The 23,236-nt window shown below is 36.2% G+C and overlaps 2 protein-coding genes across 23 annotated transcripts in view; one reads left to right on the top strand and one right to left on the bottom strand.

Moving 5' to 3' along the window:
• Positions 1-1,795: 1,795 nt before the first annotated feature.
• Positions 1,796-20,273, top strand: LOC306864187 (histone-arginine methyltransferase CARM1-like; the record flags this gene model as incomplete). Of its 13 annotated transcripts, none has more annotated exons than XM_079407975.1 (14): positions 1,796-1,972; positions 2,820-3,023; positions 4,845-4,970; positions 6,722-6,828; positions 6,920-7,024; positions 7,922-8,032; positions 10,703-10,880; positions 10,992-11,082; positions 16,335-16,416; positions 16,513-16,598; positions 16,931-17,020; positions 17,097-17,234; positions 17,960-18,049; positions 19,743-20,273. In XM_079407975.1, the coding sequence occupies exons 2-14, from the start codon at positions 2,867-2,869 to the stop codon at positions 19,750-19,752; spliced, it is 1,371 nt and encodes a 456-aa protein (XP_079264101.1). In that variant the 5' UTR covers positions 1,796-1,972; positions 2,820-2,866. The 13 variants fall into 13 exon arrangements, with proteins under 13 accessions (XP_079264101.1, XP_079264097.1, XP_079264093.1 ...); XM_079407971.1 differs by having other exon boundaries at positions 1,800-1,944; XM_079407967.1 differs by having other exon boundaries at positions 1,800-1,972; positions 6,944-7,024.
• Positions 20,274-21,203: 930 nt separating this feature from the next.
• LOC306864181 (protein transport protein Sec31A-like) overlaps positions 21,204-23,236 on the bottom strand; it is a 29,875-nt gene continuing 27,842 nt past the window's right edge. For all 10 annotated transcript variants that reach the window (XM_079407943.1, XM_079407945.1, XM_079407946.1 and 7 more), the window contains 2 exons: positions 22,445-22,516; positions 21,204-22,309 (listed from right to left, as the gene is read on the bottom strand). In XM_079407943.1, coding sequence (XP_079264069.1) covers positions 22,130-22,309; positions 22,445-22,516 — 252 coding nt within the window. In that variant the 3' untranslated portion in view covers positions 21,204-22,129. The remainder of the gene's footprint in view (positions 22,310-22,444; positions 22,517-23,236) is intronic.

Below are 23,236 nucleotides of genomic sequence, written 5' to 3'. Positions count from 1 at the left end.
TGCGAGCCAAGGGGTGTCAGAGACCTCATCTGCCGCACCCAGTAATTTGCGTCCATTTCCAGAGCGTCTCAGGCTGATGCACAGCGTGCAGGATCCCCCGCTGATGTCGGTGCGAGTAGCGTGGTCTGCTCGTGGTCTTTCCGAGGCGGCGGCGCACCGTCTGAATGCTCCACTGTTACCTCCGGATAGCCTGAAAAAGGACATTCACACTCAGATAAGCCCCTAAAGACATTCCCATTCCCCGCCTGCTTACCTGGACATTCTGCTCATCTCATTCCCCCCTGCTACTACTCAATAAACCTGTTGATTGCATTGCACTTACCTCTGTGTCTATCTGCTGACAATATAGAAATAGGCAATGTACAAAATGGCAAAAATATAATATAGACAATTATGTGTGTACAGGTCTGATATGTGCAAATTTGAAATGAAAAAATAAGTATGTGTGGTGAATAATGTATAATAGTGTTGTGTGTTCCACGGTTAGTGTCAAGTGTTCATGAGACGGATTGCTTGAGGGAAGAAACTGTTTCTGTGTCTGGTCGTTCTGGTGCTCAGAGCTCTGTAGCGTCGACCAGAAATGAGATATCTTTAAAAGTTTGTTCCTATTAACCGCTGTAAGCATATGAAAGAAACAAATGGCACCGAACTGTAAGTCTCTGTTGACAGCTTTTATAGATGCCTAGAATATGCTGATTAAAATTGAGATGATCACCCAATGTAATGCCAAGGTATCTAATGATAGTTCAAAAAAGAATCATTATCACTGTTTTTGAACAACGCAAGAATAGCTGTGTCATCTGCATATTAAAAATTAGTAGTAAATGGACAATCATTCGTATATAGAGAGTATAGAGAAATGGACTTAATACACATCCCTGAGGGGCCCCAGTATTAAGAACAATGGTGGGTGATGAGTTGTCCACTTTTACCACTCGCGGAAAATGATAAATCCAGTGAATTAGTGGTGATGGGGCTTTCCCTGATGACGCTGTATTGAATTAAAGGCAGAACTAAAGTCAATAAAAAGAAGGCTAGCATAATTTCCAGGGGTATCCAAATGTTGAAGCATCTGTACCTCTTTTCTGCTTGTATGCACATTGAAGGCAGTCCAAAAATGGTGAAACATATGGAAAAATAATATTTTCGACCAATTTCTCAAAACATTTCATTATAATTGAGGTTAATGCCACCAGCCTGTAATGATTTAATTCTGATGAATGTGATTTTTTTGGGGGGACAAGAATAACGATTGACGATTTTCCTATGACCGGTATTTTTGAAGTAAAGCGAAGAATATGAGTTAATTCCAGGGCACAGTTTTTCAAGACCCGACCTGGCATTCATCCGGCCCAAGAGCCTTATTCGGCTTGCATTTAATGAGCTGGAAATAGACATCCTGCTTGTTTAAGAGGGACTCATAATCCAACTCTTGAAAAGGCAAGGAATCCAAAAGGCTGTCTAACCCTCTGCTGAGAAATCAGAGGTGTTCAAAACAGACATTTTGTTTTTATAATGCTTTTTAGCCTTAAACATTTCACTTTTAATATCCCGGTTTATGATTTTGAGACCAGCAAAGTCTAAGGCAATGTTTTATCTGTGAGTTGATCCACGGTTTTAAATTTGGATGCTAAATTTTGAGTGTCTATACAAAATTTTATATAATAATCACTGATAACTAGAGTCTGCTCATGAAGCTCAGTCTGTGCTCGCAATACAGCCTTGAATGCGTGCAGTAGCATCTTCCGGCCACTGGCGGCGCTGTGTATTATCAGTCAGTGTTGTTTCAACAGATGTTTGTAAACAGGAAGTAAATGAATAACATTATGATCCGCTAGTCCCAGCGGTGGAAGGGCTCTGGCTTTATATGGATATTACTATAGCACAGATCGGTGCTTTTGTTCAATCTTGTTGGTACATCTACATACTGTTTGAAGGCTGGCAGTAAGTGAATGTGATATAACTTACCCGGGTATGTTTAGGGTAAGTACGGAGGTAGCTTTCAGTCACCATAGCAACTTACTCTCTGCTCCGGAGTGTGTATGGTTCAGGGTTAGTTTACTAAACACAACATTTGGATATATACTATTACAGTATAGTTATGTAATATATATATATATATATATATTATGACAAGGTAATGTTAAATGTATTATATTTATATCTCACACATGGATCGACGTTTTCTATGATGTGTTCATGTAATAAAAATACATATGTCTTATTATATAATTAGCATCTAGCAAACAACATAATTCTAAAGATTATACGGAAACCAGTTAGGTGGCGATATTAACCAAGTATGCAAATGGCCTTTGAACAGAAGAAGAAGAACGAAGCAGCTTGGCGCGCTTTCGCTTAGCGTCCGTTTCCATAGTAACTCGTCGGTTTTGTGAGGATGTTTACTCGGGGTTGAATGAACTTAACTTACTCAAGGTTTGTGTTAATCAGCCGAGAGTTTAGGGTTTAGCAGATGGTGCTTTCAGGACTCAGTCGAAGCCAAAGCACATTTGAGAGAATAGTTGAAGGTAGTGTTGGTTTAAAAGGACGTCTTCTGAGTTCACAGCCTACTCTTGAAGCCGGTGTTAATGTTATATGAGGTGGGATGAGGATAGAAGGGCTTTCTGATCTAATTAAACAGGCTACTTGATGTATCTGTTATTGAATCAAACTATATGGTTTATATGGGTGCTGTAGTAGGCGATGTAATTGTTTGTTTGAAACACTGAAGCGAAGTTATTTATTTACTTGCTTTTCTTTTCAGTCAGAAATCTTTTAGTCATTAACCCCGCCCTCCTCTCGTTTAAACTCGTTTACAGAAGGATATGAGAGCTTCACCGGCCTACAGTGACTGCTGGATTCAATCATGGGTGATAATCAGTTTCAGACCAGCTTCTCTGTGACCCTGATCTTTCTGAATGAGAAGGACTTGAAGCAAGAGCTGCCGATTTCTAATCAACATCAGGAGCTTACTCTTCAGATCCACAGAGAGCTGGACGACATCTGTCTCAGTGCTAATAACGGTAAACATTACACGTCGAAGCTACACAATTCATGTAATAGTCAGTTACTATGATTTGGGAAGAATTGCATGAGACGCAGGCCTATTTTTAGACATTGTTGATATTTACATCTGCAAGATGTCTGTTAAAGATCACTTGATCTGTGTGCAAACATCTGACAGATGTCTGTTTTACATGCATTCTAAATCATAAACATCTGGAAGACATCTAATATACGTCCATTTGACATCTGATAGGAAACGTCCTATTGACGGATGAGCAAACACTAAAAAATATGCCTTCCAGATCTGAATGCAAACTCCATGATGCTATCAGGGTATAGTAATAATTATGCATAATTACAAGCAATTAACATTAACCAAACACTAACCTGTGACATATAGTTAGTGCATGTTGTTACTTAACGTTTCACTTATTTGTGCATTTTAAAATAAAGTGTGAACGGAGAAACATCAGACAAGCAAGAGACTTAAGCAGAAGTCTCCATTTAAACTTAGTTGATTGTATTAGCTGTAAAAACTGAGATATTTAGGAGATCAAATTGGTGATTTCTCTGGATCACTATGCAAATAATTTTGAAATTAATTAGTCATTAGTCAATATCATGCAATGCCCATTTTCAGTATGTGCTCCTGTCTGAATAATATGAAGAGTGAGGAACCACATGGAAGCATTTACACTGTAAATAACGTCATATCATATGCATTTCTCCACTGGCTCTTTGTATTGTCTTGTTTATTGGTTGAAGGGCAAATTAAGACTCTTTATTCAGGTGTGCCACACATTTTCTTGGTTCTCATTGTGTGGTCTGGCTGCACTGACAGATCTCCAGATTTACGGCTGTTCATTCTCTGTTCTACTGCTTGAGATCTAGCATCGCCTGCACCAGACTCTGTTTTCTTTGACATGGTACACTGGTCCTGGCCGCCAGCGCTTTCTGCCTCCTGGTGCACAAAATCAGATAGCACCGCTCTGGTGTTTTTCTTTATCCCGTACCTCACATAGCAGGATACAGTCATTTCTGATGCCAGCTTATGGCTGAAACACTGATCTGGAACCTTTATGACTTTGAACCTGATATTTTTACTGTAGAGCACAAAAGGAGATGTTTAGCAAAATGTTCATGCTTCTGTTTTTTTTTATTGAAAACACTTAGTGACCACAGGCTGTTAAGCTTGAAAACAGTTAAAATCTTTGAATAATGCATCTGAACAGATTTGGAGAAATGTAGCGTTGCATCACTTGCTCACCAGTGGATGCTCTGCAGTGAATGGGTGCCGTCAGAACAAGAGTCTAAACAGCTGATAAAAACATCTCAATATTCCTCACCACTCCAGCCCATCAGTTAATGTCTTGTGAAGCCAACAGCTGCTTGTTTGTAAGAAACGCATCCATCCTTAAGATGTTTTTAACTTCAAACCGTTGCTTTTTGTCAAAATATGACTCCATAATAATGTTTTTTCCAGTGGAAAAGTGCATCTCCGGTGTCTCTTGATTGTGACATGCCAAGTTTGAATATGTGGAAGTGCAAATGAGGTTTGAGAGTTGCAAAAGAAAGGAAGATTTGTAGTGAATAGCGATGAAATTTTGGATCCTTACACCAAGATCTTGTACATCTTCAGAAGACTTGGTACAAAGTACATGAGTTTAATGAACTACTTTTTTAACTACTTGGCAATATAAATCACCATCCACTTTAGTTTGATGTAAACCTGCATGAACATGTTTTTTCAAATATCCCAGAAACAGGAATGACACGAGGGGGAGTGAATGATGACATTTATAAGCATTCATATGCCCAGTGTATTCTTATGCTTCCAGATGCTGGCGTTTGTGTTTTTAAGTTCTCTATCACAAGGGACACAGAGTATTGTCGGGTGGCCACCCGCTCATTCCTCATCACACTGGGCTGTTTCAGTATCATCATGCGCTTCAGCACTCAGTCAGGTTAGTTATCTGCATTTATTTAGACTTCTCATCAGCCTTTATATCAAAATTGGCATATTTAAGTCAGATTTCTGCCTTATCGATCTTTCAGAAGGGACAGAAATGTGACCCTGGAGCACAAAAGCAGTCTTAAGTCGCTGGGGTATATTTGTAGCAATAGCCAACAATACATTGCATGGGTCAAAATTATACATTTTTCTTTTATGCCAAAAATCATTAGGATATTAAGATGTTCCATGAAGATATTTTGTTAATTTCCTACTGTAAATATATCAAAACTTCATTTTTGATTAGTAATATGCATTGCTAAAGACTTCATTTGGACAACTCTAAAGGTGATTTTCTCAATATTTTGATTTTTTTTTGCACCCTCAGATTCCAGATTTTCAAATAGTTGAATCTCAGCCAAATATTGTCCAAACCATACATCAATGGAAAACGTATTTATTCAGCTGTCAGATGATGTATAAATCTCAATTTCAGAAAAATTGACCCTTATGACTGGTTTTGTGGTCCTGGGTCACAAATGTTTTGTGATGGTTATGCCCTTTAGCAGAAGCCAAAAGTCATGTCAAACGCTCAAGTCTCATAGCATTATTCTTTATTGCTTTTCAGTATAATTTGGTTAATATTTTTCTAGTATTACAATCCAAGATCAAAGAATGGAATATTTTGGTCTTTTTCCTCTGAGAAGCATTAAGTTTTTCCAGCACATCTGTTGTACATCTGTATTTAACGGCTCAGGGAGATTTTGGATGCATCCACTGGTAACGGAATCAAACATGATAGAAAAATCACAAAACCCTGTGGAGACACGCTCAACATCAAACTCTTTATACAGAGGAAATGACCTAAAAGCTCTAAAAGTGTCCATGTTATTTAATATCTAATATTTAGAATGTTTCAATGTAACAAATGTCGTATTCTATTTACATTTGGCAATGCCTCTGAATACTGTAATATGATTTATACTGTTGATACACTGATACTGACAACAACAGTGAACTGTTGCTTTCTAGATATACTTATCCATTTTTAACATTTCATGGTAAATAAGCAAAATCAGCATTGATACGTTTTGATCCAACATGAAGTATATTTGTAAATTAACATTAACCTTGATTAACCCGACAAAAGAAATATCGATTTTCTTTTTGAAATTGAACAGTTTATGGAATCTGTGTTTGTTGTTGATGCATCAGACTTTTATGGCTCATGGAGTATGATATAGTGTGAATATGGAGCTCATACTCAAGGCAAAAATATGGGCAAATACTGATGAAATTCTGCTTGTAATTTAAATCAGTGAGATCTTTATAACAGTATAGCAGCCTACGAACATAAAACGATATTAATTTCAGTCGTCACTCTATATCTCTCAATAATGTCTTGGTAAGATTGTTTAAATGCTTCATTTTATGATTAGGGCATAACATATAGTGCAGTGCAATACAGTGATAATCGAGAGATGAACATTCCTCAAAAGCCTGATGGATAATATTTGCTACTCATATTTGAACATGAATTTTCTAAATAAAAAAGGATTAGTCGTTTCAGTTCAGTAAATGTTCATATTAAAATATGGCTAACAATATAAAAGTTATTCCTTTTGTAAATTTCACAGCAAAAAGACACATGAAGCATGAGCTGAAAGTGGATGATTGTTAAATATGATACAGTGGGGTTAATGATCATGCTTCTTTACTGTTTTGCACTGTGTTATTGTTCTTGTATTATTGATTTCTGCACAGAGTTTCAGATCTTCCACAGAATGCTGTGCTCATGGCACGAGCTCAGGAGACATCAGTCTGTGTTTCAGCAGAGGACAGACGATTCGTCTGCACTGCAGTACTTCCAGGTAAAGCGGAAACAACTTTATTCAGTTCCTGTGTATGTGATATATTATTTACCTCTGTAAGAAATGTGAGACATTTGTAGTTTTCTCTCAGTTCTATGGCTGTCTGTCCCAGCAGCAGAACATGCTTCAGGACTATCTCAGAACTGCAACCTACCAAAAAGTGATTTTGCTCAATGATGTTGACTTCAGAGATAAAGTATGTGTTTATATACTTTACTTGGCTAGTTTATTCTGATTTACCTGATAACATTACATCATCAAACATAAGGGTGTACATCAATATATATATAGTAGTGGTCTTATACTGATTACTGGGGTGGATGATATTACCAAAATTTCACAATACGAATAATTTTATTTCATGATAACAACATGTATATCACAATACAATTGTTATTTATTTGTGTATTTTACAATTGATATTGGACACATTTCTCAATACGTAGGTAATTTTTTTAAACTCTTCACACACTTCTTACCAATTTCACATGCAAAATGAACTAAAACTACTAAAACACTTCATAGATGTTTTAAAATCAAGTCATTTGTGACCGTGGACCACAAAACCAGTCATAAGGGACAATCTTTTTAAATTGAGATTTATACATTATCTGAAAGCTAAATAAATAACCCTTCCAATTATCTGAAAATCTGGAATCTGAGGGTGTAAAAAATCTAAATATTGAAAAAAAGCCTTTAAAGTTGTCTCAAATGAAGTTTTGATATATTTACGGTAAGAAATTTACAAAATATCTTCATGCAACATGATCTTTACTTAATATCCTAATGATTTTTGGCTTAAAAGAAAAAATTATAATTTTGACCCATACAATGTATTGTTGGCTATTACTACAAATATACCCGCCTGCTTTTGTGCTCCAGGGTCACATTTTCTTTAACACTATAAAGGTAAAAAGCCTCTGGATAAAAGGCTTTGTCAACTATATAAATGTAAAAAGTTACTGAGTGCACCTTTAAAAAATGAAAGTCTTAGCGAAATATATATTAACTGGTATGTGTTTGTTTGTTTTCTTATTTTTCTGCAGTACCTCGACTGAAGCCTTTATAGTTATGGTATTTCATCTGTTTGTAGGTGGTTCTCGATGTGGGCTGTGGAACTGGGATATTGTCGTTCTTTGCCGTCCAGGCCGGGGCTAAGAAAGTGTATGCAGTGGAGGCCAGTTCTGTGGCCAAATATGCAGAAGTACACACAATCATATTTATGATTCATTTACTCAACCTCGTGTCAGTTCAAACCCAGTTTCTTGCTGGAACACAAAAGATGCTCTGCGTGTTTAGCAGAATGTTTTCCATGCAATGTTTTCGAAGTATTATAAAAGTCTGTGTGACACATGCACTATAGTGCACGTCTTCTAAAGTCATACGATATCTTCGTGTGAGGAACAGACTGAAATGCTCAAAATCTTGTTTACTACTGTGGCTCTCATATCTTATTCTCTACATATTCAAATGTCAGCTATGAGACACATGGAAGCCATTCAGCAGCAATGATGTGTGACAGATTTTCATTTAAATTTAAATATACACAAATGAAAGTTGAATCTGAGTGTTTTTCCAAAAAATAAAGGTTTGGGTTTGGCCTAAATTTGGGTCTGTTCCTCACACAGTGTTGTTGTAAGCCTTTATACAAGTTGGATCACACAGACTACGTTTATGATTCCTTCATGTCCTTTTTTACAGCATCTTTTCCCATAGTAAGATATGTAATTAACTAATTTATCATAATATTGGGAAATCTGATAATCAGAAAATTACCAGTTCCTTTACATTTTTCTGTGGATTTTTTTTTATTTTACAGTGTAGCAATTAAGGGAACAATTCACCCAAAAATTTGCTTAAGATTCATGCACCTGCAGGCCATCCAAGATGTAGATGAGTTTGTTGTTTCTTCAGATTTGGAGAAATGCATCATTACATCACTTGTTCACCAATGGATGCTCTGCAGTGAATGGGTGCCGTCAGAATGAGAGTCCAAACACCGATTAAAAACATCACAAGTAATCCACACCAGTCCAGTCCAGTCCAGCAGTTAATGTCTTGTGAAGTGAAAAGCAAAAACAAACCTATCAAGACATTTTGAACTGTCATTTTTTTATACCAAAATATGAGTCCATAATCCATAATAATGCTTCCTCCCATGAAAAAGTCCATGCCCAAAAGTCTACTTGTTTGTTGCTGTTTTGGACTGTTTTCACTTGTAAACTGTGCTTGATCTGTGCAGATTTCTCTCCTGATTCAGACCAGACCACTTTTTTCCACTGGAGAAAGCAATATTATGAATAGAGGACTTGAAGGGGAACATAACGAAACACATCTTTATAAAACACACATCCTTTTCACTTCTCAAGACATTAATTGATGGACTGGAGAGGTGTGAATTATTGTGATGTTTTTTTTTTATCTGACGGCACCCATTCACTGCAGAGGATCCATTGCTGAGCAAGTGATGGAATGATACATTTCTCCAAATCTGTTGCAACAAACTACATCTTGGATAGCCTGAGGGCGAGGACAATTTATTTTGTTTTAGCAAATTTTCATGGGTGAACTATTCCTGTAAAGCAAATCACAGATTTCCATGGGTAAATCTATTACAAAGAGCTTCCAGTGCACAGTGAGGACAGATGTTTTTTGGCCAGCTGTTGGATGCTAGGATGATAAATCGCTTATCACTATCTGTGCTGTCACACCCATTTGGCCTGAAGTTAAGGGCTATGGGTTTTGTGGAAAAATACCCAGGCCGAGGCCTTTTCTAGAACATTTTCACAGGGCAACACCTTCAAGAGTCCTTCAGAAGGATCTTTCCTGCATGTCTGGACTTGAAGACAGATTTGGCCCAGAAACTTGCGTAGTGGGCAAGGACACGCGTTTTCATGGATAAAGACTGCTTTCTCAACAGAGCTAATAGCGCTCTTTTTCTCATTGAGTGGAAAGCTGTTGTTACTCTTGTAGTATTTTGCAGACTACTACCACATGTGTTTGAGTTTCTATTGCCACATCTGATTTATGCAACTAAAGTTCCAAACATAACACACAAAACGTTTAACTGTTCATCTCTAAATGATTTCCTTTGTTTAGAAAAGAGATTACAAATGAATTTTTGTGCAAGTTTGCAAGGGTGCAAATCAGACCCATATTTTTAAACTCTTCCTCGGTGCTTGTAAGCAATTTTCCATTTCAAATTAATACGGTCTATTTTTAAAATTGCAACCTTGTAATTACAAATATATTTAAAAACCTTATCAAGTAAATATTACATTAAAGTTTTAGTTTACCATGTTTGTCAGTACATTTGATGGTAAACTTTAAAAATATTTTAAAGACAATCGAATTATGAAAGAACATAAGATATCAAAAAAGTTCACATTACTGCATTTAATATAAATTTAAAGTATAATACATTTTCATGTAATTGCAGTTAACATGTACCTAAGAAAACATTACATTCACTTCACTCACTTTTATTCTTTTAAAGTATATTATTTCCATAGTAAGTACTTAAATACATAAATAAATCACATGAGTATGCTTGTGTTTTGTTAATTACTCATATAATTCCTTACTAATTTATTTGTAAGTCATCCAAGTTGCTACTTTTGTAGGCTGATTTGTATTTTTCCGGCTGTTACTTACACAATTGCTGTCATTTTTTGTTTTGTTTTAACTTATAAGTTTATAATATAACTTTACACAGTTAGTATTGATGCACTAGTCTCTACTTGTGGTTATACTTTAAAAAGAAGTGTTTTTTGATGTTTATTCTGGTGCGAGATATTGCTCCATAGTATTCCATTATAAATGCATCACCGTGAAAGATGTGCTGTTGATAATGCTGTCATTCTTGTCTCTTCAGATTCTAGTGAAAAGCAATAACTTGTCCAACAAAATCACAGTTTTGTCAGGAAAGATTGAGGAAGTTTGCTGCCCAGAGAAGGTGGATGTGATCATCTCAGAGCCCATGGGCTACATGCTCCTCAACGAGAGGATGTTAGAGAGCTATCTGCACGCCAAAAACTGGTTAAAACCCAAAGGTGTGTGCATCCAACAACAATCATCACATTTCCCTGTACACATGCATGTTGTGTTCAAATGTTATGGGTTATTAGTTAGAGTACTTGTACTGGTTTTCTATCACTGTCCAGGCATGATGTTCCCTACTCAGGGTGACATTCATCTGGCTCCTTTCACTGATGAACAACTCTACATGGAGCATCACGCTCGCTCCAACTTCTGGTAATAACAACTCCTGCAATCTATGCTGTAGCAATTCTCCAACCTGATATTTTTATTCATAGAAAGGACATCTGGGAAATAGGACATCTGCTTTTTGAAGAGAACTAATATTGTCATATAGGGCTGCCACCGACTAAATATTTTTATACGTCATCAATTTAATCCAATAGTCAACTAATTGCACATTTATATTAATTTAATCATTTAAATATATATACTGATGTGAGAAACTAAACCATAATGAGCCTTTAATATATAACCTGTTCCACACCCATAAAGCTCACCACAAAGCACCGGCAAAAGCGAAGACTATGAATGCGTGTTGGAAAAAAACAGCAAGAAGTTATTTTAATTATTTAATAATAAACTAGTGTTTTCTGAGTCCGTGTCTGTGAGGCCTGTAGTAAGCGGATGTGTGAAGTTGCTGCTACTTACATGTTTAATTCCAAATAATAAACCATGAACGATAGGAAAACGTTTGGATTCTTCTGTCCGATATACTCTAATTACCACAAGGACCAGCCGTTAACGATCTGTTCATTACGGACTGTGTGACTTCACGTTGCCTAACAAAGTATTAAGGGGGGAAGCGGTAGTCGAAACACAATAGTTCACCTCCAAAAAATGAAATCAATTACTCACCTTTTTTATGTCTTCCATGTAGGGCTGCAAAACGATTAATTTTTTTCTGCTGTAAAGTTGGGCATTTTAACATGGCGAGTCTATGGGATTGACTCCCTTTTGGAGCCAGTCAATGAATTGCAATTTAATTCACTTCCGTGTTGGTTTCAAGACAGAGACCAGGAGGTTATCACATGACACAAACATATAGTATGTAAACAAACTTATTTTGAATCGATTAATTGCGACAAATCATTTTGCAGCCCTACTTCCATGCAATTACAATGAATGTGGATGTTGAAAATAAATAGAAATGATTTGACAAAAGTTACACCGATGTCAGATTACACTCCTGTGTGTGACATCTCAAAGCAACATATCTGCTGATATCCGTGAATCAGAGTCAAAGCAGATGCTTACTACACATTGACTAGAGGCCTCAATTACGACAGGTGCATCTCAGAAAATTAGAATATGGTGAAAAGTAAATTTTTTCTTGTAACTTATTTCAAAAAGCGAAACTTTCATATATTTTAGATTCATTACATATAAAACACTTCAAAAGTTTTTTTTGGTTTAATTTTGATGATTAGAGCTTACAGCTCATGAAAGTTCAAGTTCTTTAAGGTATGTTCATATATGCACTCAATACTTGGTCAGGGCTCCTTTAGCACAAGCTCCAGCATCAGTGAGGAATGGCATGGAAGCGATCAGCCTGTGGCTCTGCTGAGGCACTATTGAGCTTTCAGCTCGTCTGTATTGTTGGATCAACTGTTTCTTATCTTTCTCTTGAAAATAACTCTCCCAAGTGTTTGAATCGGCTTTGCTTGACAGTATTCTCAAGCTTGCGGTCATCCCTGTTGCTTGTGCACCTTTTCCTACCCAATTTCTTCCTTCCAGTCAACGTTGCATTTAATATGCTTTGATACAGCACTCCTTGAACAACCACCCCTTTCAGTAATGACCCTCTGTGACTTACCCTCTTTGTGGAGGGTGTCAATGATCATCTTCTGGATCATTACCAAGTCAGCAGTGTTCCCCATTATTGTGGTTTCAAAGAACAAGAGAGACCCTAAATTTATACTGTAGGGATGGTCATTTATTGAAACTCAAATGTAAATATTCTAATATGTTGAGATACTGATTTTTGACTTTATCTGTAAGCTCTAATCATCAAAATTAAAACAAAAAAACTTTTGAAATGTTTTACATTTATTGAATCTAAACTATATGAAAGTCACTTTTTGAAATAAGTTACAAGAAAAAATGAACTTTTTCACGATATTCCAATTTTTTGAGATGTACCTGTATTTATGATCGCAACCGATAGATTCTTCTGCACTACTGTTCAAAAGTTTGGGGTCAGTAAGGTTTTTTTAATGGAAATTAATATATGTTTATTCAGCAAAGATGTAACTGGTCAAAAGTGACAGTAAAGACCTTTTATATTATTCTTTGAACAGTGGTGTACATTAGAAAAGAGCAAAAGCTTGTCTGGTAAAATGCTGAAGTGGCTAATGGAGGATTGATGGTGGTGCTTAGCAAAAAGTCAAACATTGATAACATAAATATATGTTCTATATAAAAAAAAAACATGATCTTACATTAACATACAATGATAAAGCATAAAACACTTTTGATTTTACAGCTTCACAATAAATTATTTTTTACTGAATAATTAATTTGTTTCATAATCTAAAAAGGTCTTTAACAAACATACGAACTACACCTCTATGTATTTAGGCCTTCCCAAAAACTGGCTCACGTACTGTATAACTGTAGACATTATTTGGCTCTACAAAATAAAACTTAGGAATTAACCAAAATTATTATCTATAGGAATGGACGTTTTTCCACAAATGGTGTTGAGAACATTTCTTTAATAGTAGACATGAACATGCTGATACAGACCCTCTCAATGCATCACACTGAATGTTTCCAGCCTCATCCATGATGGTTTATTTTACATTGGCCCACAGGGGGTGGTGGTTTACTAGCATGGAAAGACAGTAATGGTCCCACCGCCCACATGCCTGCACTGTACTTGCACCGTGCCGTGACCAAACTGAAGCCAAGCAGATTCCCGGTGCTGTAAAACACTGTGCCTCAATCCAAAACTGACTCATGGCACATAGCTCACTCCTCTCTGTCTGTGAGGAGTTTATGACACCTTGTGTGACCGCACTTCAGAACAATAAGTGAAATCATCTCAATGTAGCTTTCATTACAAACACAGATACTGTTACCAGGTGTCATGTCGAGTTGAACACCCAATATTTGTGTTAGAACAGAAAAGGCTCATGTTTTGCAGTGGTACATGATGAAATGTTCATCTGTAGAGCTTTGAAGCTTAGATCTCTTTTTTTTTGGCTTAAGTTGTAAAGAGCTTCTGTGGAATGACATTGAGGTTTGGCTGGTTATACCAGAACAACAACAATATAGGGGGGAAAGATTCTCTCTTGATAGCCATTGTATAATATATGGATAGTTGTATTTTATTTGCATTTAACATTGTTCTTGCCTCTTGTCGAAACCCACTGGTTTCCATAGATATTGATAAAACCACTCCTCTAAAACAAGGGTGCTCAACAGGGGCCCACTTGGGAGCCTTAGCAAACTTCCAAAAGGGCCTCAAGACAAGCATTTAAATGAGCTAGAACAAATAAAATATATTTTAATTAACCCCCTCAACAACTATTTTTCATCTTTGAAGAACCAGGGTTCCCACAGTCTTGGAAAATCTTGATATATGGGCTAATCTAATTTGAATCATCTAAGGTCTAGACCTGGAAATGCCATTTTTATAATAAATATACAATTTTTTGTTTATTCCAAGCTCTAAAATATTTTAATGGGTAATTTTTTTTTTTTAATATCCACAAAATCAGGAACAAGTCATGCAAATTCACTGCTTAAAGTCACCATGCAATAAAAATTACAATTGTAGTTGTTGTTGTTGTTTTTTTACACTGTGTTAAAGTATTTATTATAAATTATTTATCCATGCACATCATTATTATTATTTTTTATTAATTTGCATTTAATCTTTAATCAAAAACATTAACCTCCCCTCCCCTTCTCAACAACATCTCTTCATGACACAAGACTTGAAAAGGGGGTTGGACTATGCTGACTGTCCAGTGACCAGGGCTTTAGCACCCTTTGCATATGATTGACAGACGATCTGACCAATCATGATGCCGAAACCGCCATTTTGTTGGAAAAAAAAAAACTACACAGAAAAGTTTATAATTAACGTCAGTAGAGTTGAACTTGAAAATGGTGTATTGACATCTTTACACGGACACGGGTTGAAACAACATACCTTCTGATGTTCATGTTTATTTCATGCTAGCAGGAAGAGATCGATTCACATTTGAACCGTTAGAACTGAAGCGCTATAGTGATCTGTAACATTAATGAGCCCCAAAAATGATATTTATTGTTTGAATTAAAAAATGACAAAATTTGAAAGCAGAGACTTTGTTTAATATCAAAAGAAACCCGCTCTGTCTTGTCTGTCAGTGGATTGTCAGTGTCCTCTTTGCTCTGCGATGTATTTTTCACTGCATGATGATTTGTGAGAAAGCAATCGCCTCAGTTCAAGCAGCATGTGAACAGATCATCTCTTCCTCTTTACTACTAGTTATAGCATCAAATAATCATGAATGTACATTAGAGTTATGTTGTCTCAACTGCGGAAAGACAACAATACACCATGGTCCACTGATGTTAATCTAACTCTCCAGTTTGGGTTGTTTGTCGGACAAAATGGTGGATTCGGCATTGTGATTGGTTAGATCGCCTGTCAATCAAACTCCTGGCAAAGGTTGAAATCCCACCCTTCATTCCAGAAGCCATTTTCACTCAGATATAAGTCACAATAGTGAAGAAAAGACTATCGCAACTTCTGTTTCATGATGACTTCAAAAAAAGATTGGGAACCTTGATGAACATTAAGCTCTGAAAATGTCTGTAATTCTGAAGTTTAGGGCATTTAGCTCATTTGGAGTGCTCACTTTTCTTCCTTGGTTCAGTTTGTTTAGGTCAGGGGTGTCTAAACTCGGTCCTCCTGGACGGCCACTGTCCTGCAGAGTTTAGCTCCAACCCTAAATAAACACACCTGAATCAGCTAATTAAGGTCTTACTAGACATACTAGAAACTTCCAGGCAGGTGTGCAAGCTGGAGCTAAAGTCTGCAGGACACAGACCCTCCAGGACTGAGTTTGGAGACCCCTGGTTTAGGCTCAAGTTCACGGCAGTCACACTCATATCCGCACCAAAATATGAGGTCCAAGATCGCCTGAAGGAGGTGGTTTTAGCCCATTTGAAAACAAACTCTGGAGCTTTTCAAATGTGGAGAGAAAGTAAAGCGATGCAACGGATCGATGAACCAAGCGTATTAATTTATAATGGGAAATGAGTTACGCAAAGCGCAGCAGTGACGGATTCTGAGGGTGAGCACATCAGTTATCGCAGCTGAAAACCATGACAGCTATAAAAAAAATGCAAGAAGAAAGCAACATTTTGGCATCATGGCCCTGAACTGTTCACAGAATTCTGATGAAATCTGAAAATAACATTTTCTGGAAACATGTTTACAATACAGCTTGAATTTGATTTTAAACCAGGAATCAGAGATGTTTCTATGGTGTGAACTTGACTGGGCTTCATTCTTCTGCTGTGGATGAGTTCTACAGACAGCCAATAGTTGTGAGTCCACATACACTGAGTACAACATTCATGAATCTGGTTCTCTGATTGCATCATAATATTGTTAGAGAAGGTCTTAATGTCTTTGTGTTTCAGGACACATTCGATATGCAGATTCTCATGGCCAGGTCTGTGAAATACACAATCAACTTTCTAGAGGCAAAAGAAGAAGATTTACACCGGTAAAGACTGTTCAAGAAGACTGTTTACAAGCTCAAGCACACCAGTAGCATGCACATTTTCAGGGAAAGTCTATTAAGAGATTCACCATTTTAATTGTCAGTTTATCACTTTCAAGTCAGTGCACATCACTGTAAATGTATTTGGCATTCTTAGCTGTGCCAAAAATAAGTGCACCTTTGTCAAGATATAAAACTGCCAAAATACTGCATGTTTTTAGCAACTTTTCTAGTAAATGTAGGTACAATCGGTTAAAAAGCTTGTGGGATACATTTGAAAATGTATGACCTAGAGCAGTGTCTTAATATCTGTAGTGGATGTATGTTATTCACAGGTTGGAAATTCCATTTGTCTTCAAACTGCTGCAATCAGGGCTGATTCATGGACTTGCTTTTTGGTTTGATGTGGCCTTTGTTGGCTCAAGGTGAGAATCACAATTATGAAAGGAAAAGCGCATGATGACAACATGCTTGAAAGTATTAATAGTGTTTTTTGTACAGGATGACAGTATGGCTGTCCACTGCTCCAAATGAGCCTTTGACTCACTGGTATCAGGTGCGCTGTCTTCTGCAGACCCCTCTGTTTGCCAAAATGGGACAGACGTTATCTGGACGGGTTCACCTAATAGCCAACAAGAGGTACGAATCACTTTATTTATGCATATGACGAAGGGTGCATAACATTTCTGGGTTTGGAACACGGAAGTAAAATGAGGGTAAACTACCGAAGATGTTCATGAGAAACCATAACAAATATTGGGTTTCACTTTATTTTGATGGTCCCTTTAACACATTCTGTTGACTATAAGTAACATTGCACCTACATTTCTACTAACTCTCTTTAGAGTGTATTAGTAGACTGGTAGGGTTAGGGTTAGATTAAGTTGACGTATTTGCAAAGTTACTTACAGTCAGTAGAGTGTCTGTTGGGAGACCATCACAATAAAGAGTTAGCAGATATGAAGCAGACAGTCTACTAATACTCTAATGAGAGTTTGTTGACATGTAGTTGGAACATTATTTAGTGTCAACAGAATGTTCAAAAGGGACCATCAAAATAAAGTGTTACCAAATATTGTTTTTGCATTCTATTTTGCTTCAAAAGAATATTGAGTATCTTAATATCCATTAATTTCTTCTACTCAAACAGCCAAAGAGTAATTTTTTGAAGACTGATCTGGAACAGAATTAGGGAAATTTTAAATAAATCACAAATGTCTTATATGGCAGCTTCTTCAAAGTATCCATCTTTTGCATTTGTTTACAAGCTAATTTCAAGCATTAATGCACCTTTAGTCAGGACTACATAAGTAGTATGCAACCTTGCTGCAACTGAAAATCTCTTCTTGTTTCTTCTTTTTTAGACAGAGCTATGACATTCACATCACTGCTGTGGTTGATCAGTCTGGATTTAAATCTGGGAACTCACTGGATTTGAAAAATCCTTTTTTTCGGTAAGCACCACAGAAAGTCAGGTTATAAAAGGTTATACGCGTTTTCTTCCACAGTTTTAATCAATGTCTCAGACAGAGAAAACAAGAAAAGTTATTTTTAGTCACACCAATTATATATAAATAGTTTGTTATGAGCAGGTCCAGATGGACTCTGCTTTCTTTTAATTCATCTGCAGTGAATTGGGGGAAAATCTGCAGAATTAAACAGTACAATGTAGTAGATACAGAAAAGATTAAGCATGTGTGCAATGACAGGCTTTCCAGTTCTTCAGTGTATTCTGTGGAAATCTTTGGCATTCTTTATTTAAATGATCTTTGGCATCATTTAAATCTTTTTTGGCATGACTAAGTAGTAATAGTTAACCCAAAAATGAAAACTTGCTGAAAATGAACTCACACTCGGACCAATCCCAGATGTAGATGAGATTGTTTCTTCATGGAAAAAGATTTGGAGAATTTTAGCATTACATCACTTTCAACACCAATGGATCCTCTGAATGGGAGCCAGTGAATGAGAGTCCAAACATCCATCCACCCATCCATTTTCTGCTGCTTATCCAGGGCAGGGACTGGGTGATCCCAAGGCATTCCCAGGCCAGCCGAGAGATATAATCCCTCCAGCTTGTACTTGTACTGTGGCACTAATAATGCCCGTGCATCAAGGAGGAGGAACGCCTCGCACATTCTCATTCCGTTTGCTCTGTTTATCAGTCAACGAACTTCAAAGTCATTGACACCACTTGTTCTTTCTTGTTTGAAGGATAGATGAAATGTCTTGGACTGCAGTCTTGAACTTGAACTTTCAGAAACACAACAAAACAGTGCTGGAGAATGACTGATATCACCAAAATAAAACTAGCTTAATTTTAATTCAAATGAAAAAAACTAATTACAAATGCATCATCACACAATATGTCTGTGCACATCAAATATAATGTGTATTTAATGTAAGTTATGCCAGCACATCATGACAGCGCTCACAGCAAAACAAATTAGTGATAGATATTTCATGACAAACAAGCATGATTTATAATAAACAATATTATTATTGGCACAGTAAATGTCCTCATTTACGTTATTTGAGGCTTCCATCATGACGTGAATATAAGCTAGTTAGTTTATTAGCTTACATTTGTTTTGTAGATCCCATAGCGGGCAGAACTTGTCATAAAGTTAGTGATAACAAGGCCTGCCCATTAAGAGCGAAGATATGATTGGTCAGTTTTTCTGTCATTTTAAAAATTACACTCCCATTGATTTACTATATCTTGGCCCTCTGTAATTTCATAGCTGGACCACCAATCACAGAGCCGCAAACGCTAGGTGGAAACATTCAAATATGGACAAAAAGGGCGGTGCTCACTGAATAGGCTGATCACTGATTCCCACGCAATGCTGAACAGACATGAGTCCAAACAACTGATAAAAACATCACAATAATCCACACCACTCCAGTCCGTCAATTAACATCTTGTCTTTTAAAAAAAAAAAATCTATATCTTCAATAATTATTTATATTATTCTAAAGAATAATTAACAGATATATGTAATATGTATTCAGTAAGGACACATAAATCACAGGAAGGTAATTAACCAAGTAATTTGAGTTATTTTATGGTAAATTTCAGCATGATTTAACAAGTTGAAAAGCTGTACTGAATATTAAAGTGTGCTCTATCTCTGTCTTATACAGGTACGCCTGAATCATCGTTCTCGTCATCTTTCAGATCAGCCTAAATGAAGACTGCAGGTCTATTACTCAGCACTGCAGATCAAATCTATGAAAGCTCTGTTTGCATGTGATATAGTGATATGATATTTGTTCATAAAAACAAGGTGACTTAATGAAATTGTTTTATTTTCATAGCTATAATCTTTCATTCATTTGTTTTATTTTAAATGGATAGTTCACCCAAAACCTTAATTTAGGCTTTAAATCACGTATAACATCAACGCACGCACATAAAGTACCTCAAATATGGTCACGGAAGCTCAGCCATACTTGCTTGAAGCGCAAGAACAAACTATATGAGATATGAGAACACACCTCATTTGTTCTTGTGCATCAAACAAGCATGTTTTAACTTGAATTTATCATGTCTGATATGTTTTTTGTTATCCTGACATCTGTTGATTGTATGAACACTTCTAATCCAAATCTGCTGATTATGGAAATGTGTGTAAATGTGTTTAACAAATAAAAAAAGTGAAAATGGCTACTTTCTATACATGGTAGTTACCTCTAAATCCTGTAGGATTACAAAGAATGTGTCCTTAAACACTTTCAATTAAAAGACTGGGATTAAGTCAAATAATTTGGGAGAAAATTTGCCGCTGGCTCTGATGTCTCTGTAGTGGTTAAACGTGATATAATTAGTTTTGGGTAAATCAATTAGGCAGTCTTTGATCTCATTATTCTATTATTTGTTCCAGAGCAAATAGTTTTGGTTGATAACTCTGTATTTTTCTATAAATTTAATGATGTATCAGAGAACTGCCTTTGCACAGCCTTTACCCACAAAAGGGATAACAGTGGTTTTCCAAAAAAAGTGTGCCTCTAAATTCTTGAGTGTGTCTCCAGAAAACATGAAACACAAGTGTAGAGGTGTGTGCAGACTGCAGTGAACAAAAGCAGTGATATTGTCAATAACATGGACAGAGAGGATGTAGGGCATGTTGTGTCCAAAAAAATTGATTTATTACCCTCATAAAATCCCATAACTGGACACCTGTTTTGTACACCCCCCAACCGTCTAAGTGGCCATCTGGTTATCCACCCCGGTGATCTTAAGGAATTAAGTCTATGCAGTGTCCAATTTAAAAAGCCAATAAACCCATCTGGATATGAATTAAATGTTTGTGCGCAGTTATTTAATTGAATGCAGTAAAAAAAAGACTTTTACTTATATGTCCTACCTTTTTCATGACTGCATATATATATATATATGTATATACAGTACACATATTATTCATATTTAAAGCACAGTAATCAATTCCTGTTAAGTGTGAGATGTTTGCAAATTAGATTAAGTATAAATTTGTATAATAATATAATACTAATACTTTAGTATACACTTACATGAATATGTAATGCTATGTGTGGTATGTGAATTTAACATTTAAAATAAAGCATCTGTAAAAAGAAACAAACCAGCAGTCTTAATTTGTTTTTAATAAAACTGCAAAACAGTCATTAGATTTACAGTATAATCTCAATTACTGAGACAGTACACAGATTGCATAAAAAACCCAGTGCTTTAGAGCAAGCCTCCAAACTTTGGTGCAGCTCATATGCAAAATTGCTCAAAACAGACTTACTAACAGAACGATAGCTGCGGTGACTGTGAAGAAAAGAAGAAGAAAAACATTCCCTTTATTGCAGCCTGACCCTTTTTTTTCACACATCGGATCCTGTTTGTTTTGCCACTTTGTTTCAGAAGTAAGATCTGAAAAGATGTCTAAAACATTGTAGGGATGTTCAATAAAGACAGGCAGCATTATTATGAAACAAGCATAAGTCAAGATTTAATTGTAAATTTCCAATTGTACGAATGCCAAATACTAAATCAAGTCAACTGCTTAAACAAAAATCCATTGCAATTTTTTTTTTTATCATCTTACCTTAATGCCAAATCCAAACTTAATCTGCAGAAATGATGCCATAACGTAAATCAAAGAAGATTCACAGAAAATAAATTGAAATGCAGAGGAGCTGCGATAATCGTAAACATCTTAAAACTCAAAATAATAATGCCAAATGAACAGCATAAATTAAAACGATACACAGTGCACTGGAAACGATTAGCTAGATTAACTCACATTTCATTTTATGAAGCTAATTTACCATTAAAACTGGAGACATAAAAGGGGAAAGCCCTATTGCACTCTGCTCTGTCATGATTACAAATATGTAATAACATTAAAACACATGTGACAAAAAACAAACAAAGAATAAACTAATAAAACATTGTTGTAAACCAGATCGGTTAAGACTGGCGAAGTATAAGCACAACTGGTCCTGGATTGATGGCTTGAGGGTTTGAGAATACTTGTTGGCTTGTGTGTTACAGACAGTAGATATCAAACACCCAGTTTGATGGCCTGTGTCAGCACCACCTTCAGGACAGGCATGAAGGCGGACGTCTCGCTGAAGTTGCTGCTGCTCACGATGTGTGTGTGGATGTTGAGTCCGTCGGTGTAGGAGCAGCACTCGATGCTGCGGGCCATACTGTGCAGACCGCCGACTATAGCTGGAGACAGCTGGAGAGAAGAGGTTGTGTCTCACTCAAAACATCGCAGCAAAATATAATATTTACACACCAGCAGTATTTTGAGGCTTGTGGTATTACCGCTGGATTACATGAAATGCGTGTTCATTCACAGTAAAATACTCACTGTTTGCTCTCTCAGCTTGTCATAGAGATACTCCAGCCTCTTATGAGCATCATCCAACTTCCTCTTGGTTTGCTGTTAGGATGAAGGAGAAAAACCTGTTTACTGGGAATTCTGGGTAATTTGAAACCGTATACAGACAGAAGAACATGCAAACAAACATTTTTTGGTAGTAGTAATAGTATTATTTACTATGGGTTATAACTCGGTCAATATGCTTTTCAAAAGGAGTTTGAATAAATAAGATTATTTGGTAAAATTAATCTCAGATGAAATGTATTTTTAGTCAATAGCTAATGTGAAATATTTGTAAACGGTCACACATCGTTACATTTACCTCAGGAAGGCCATTCAATGTCCATAGCTTATATGTTAGTTTAAAAAAATATAACTCTAGAGACACATTTTGCTAAATATATGTACTGTATTACATTTAAAAAACAAAACATCTAACTTAACCTGATATTGTAATTAATGTATGCTTGAATAATTTTGTCATGAAAATAGTCAATATTACAAAAATGAATTAGAGTAGAAATATTATATAATTAAGAAGTTGATTATTATATCTTCAAATAAATAGCAATTTAATTTGATAATTCATACTGTTGTTAATTTTAACCTTTATTTTAGTGATGCATCAACTGAAAGGATTGCCTGTACAGTTTTTCACAAGTATTGTACTGGATACACACTCACTGGCCACTTTATTAGGTACACCTTGCTAGTACCGGGTTGGACCCCCTTTTGCCTTCAGAACTGCCTTAATTCTTCGTGGCATAGATTCAACAAGGT

The sequence above is a fragment of the Barbus barbus genome (assembly GCF_936440315.1).
Source record: "Barbus barbus genome assembly, chromosome: 45".
Classification (NCBI taxonomy): Eukaryota; Metazoa; Chordata; class Actinopteri; order Cypriniformes; family Cyprinidae; genus Barbus; species Barbus barbus.
Note: the sequence above shows the minus strand (reverse complement) of the source record. Positions and strands in the feature narration are given on the sequence as shown.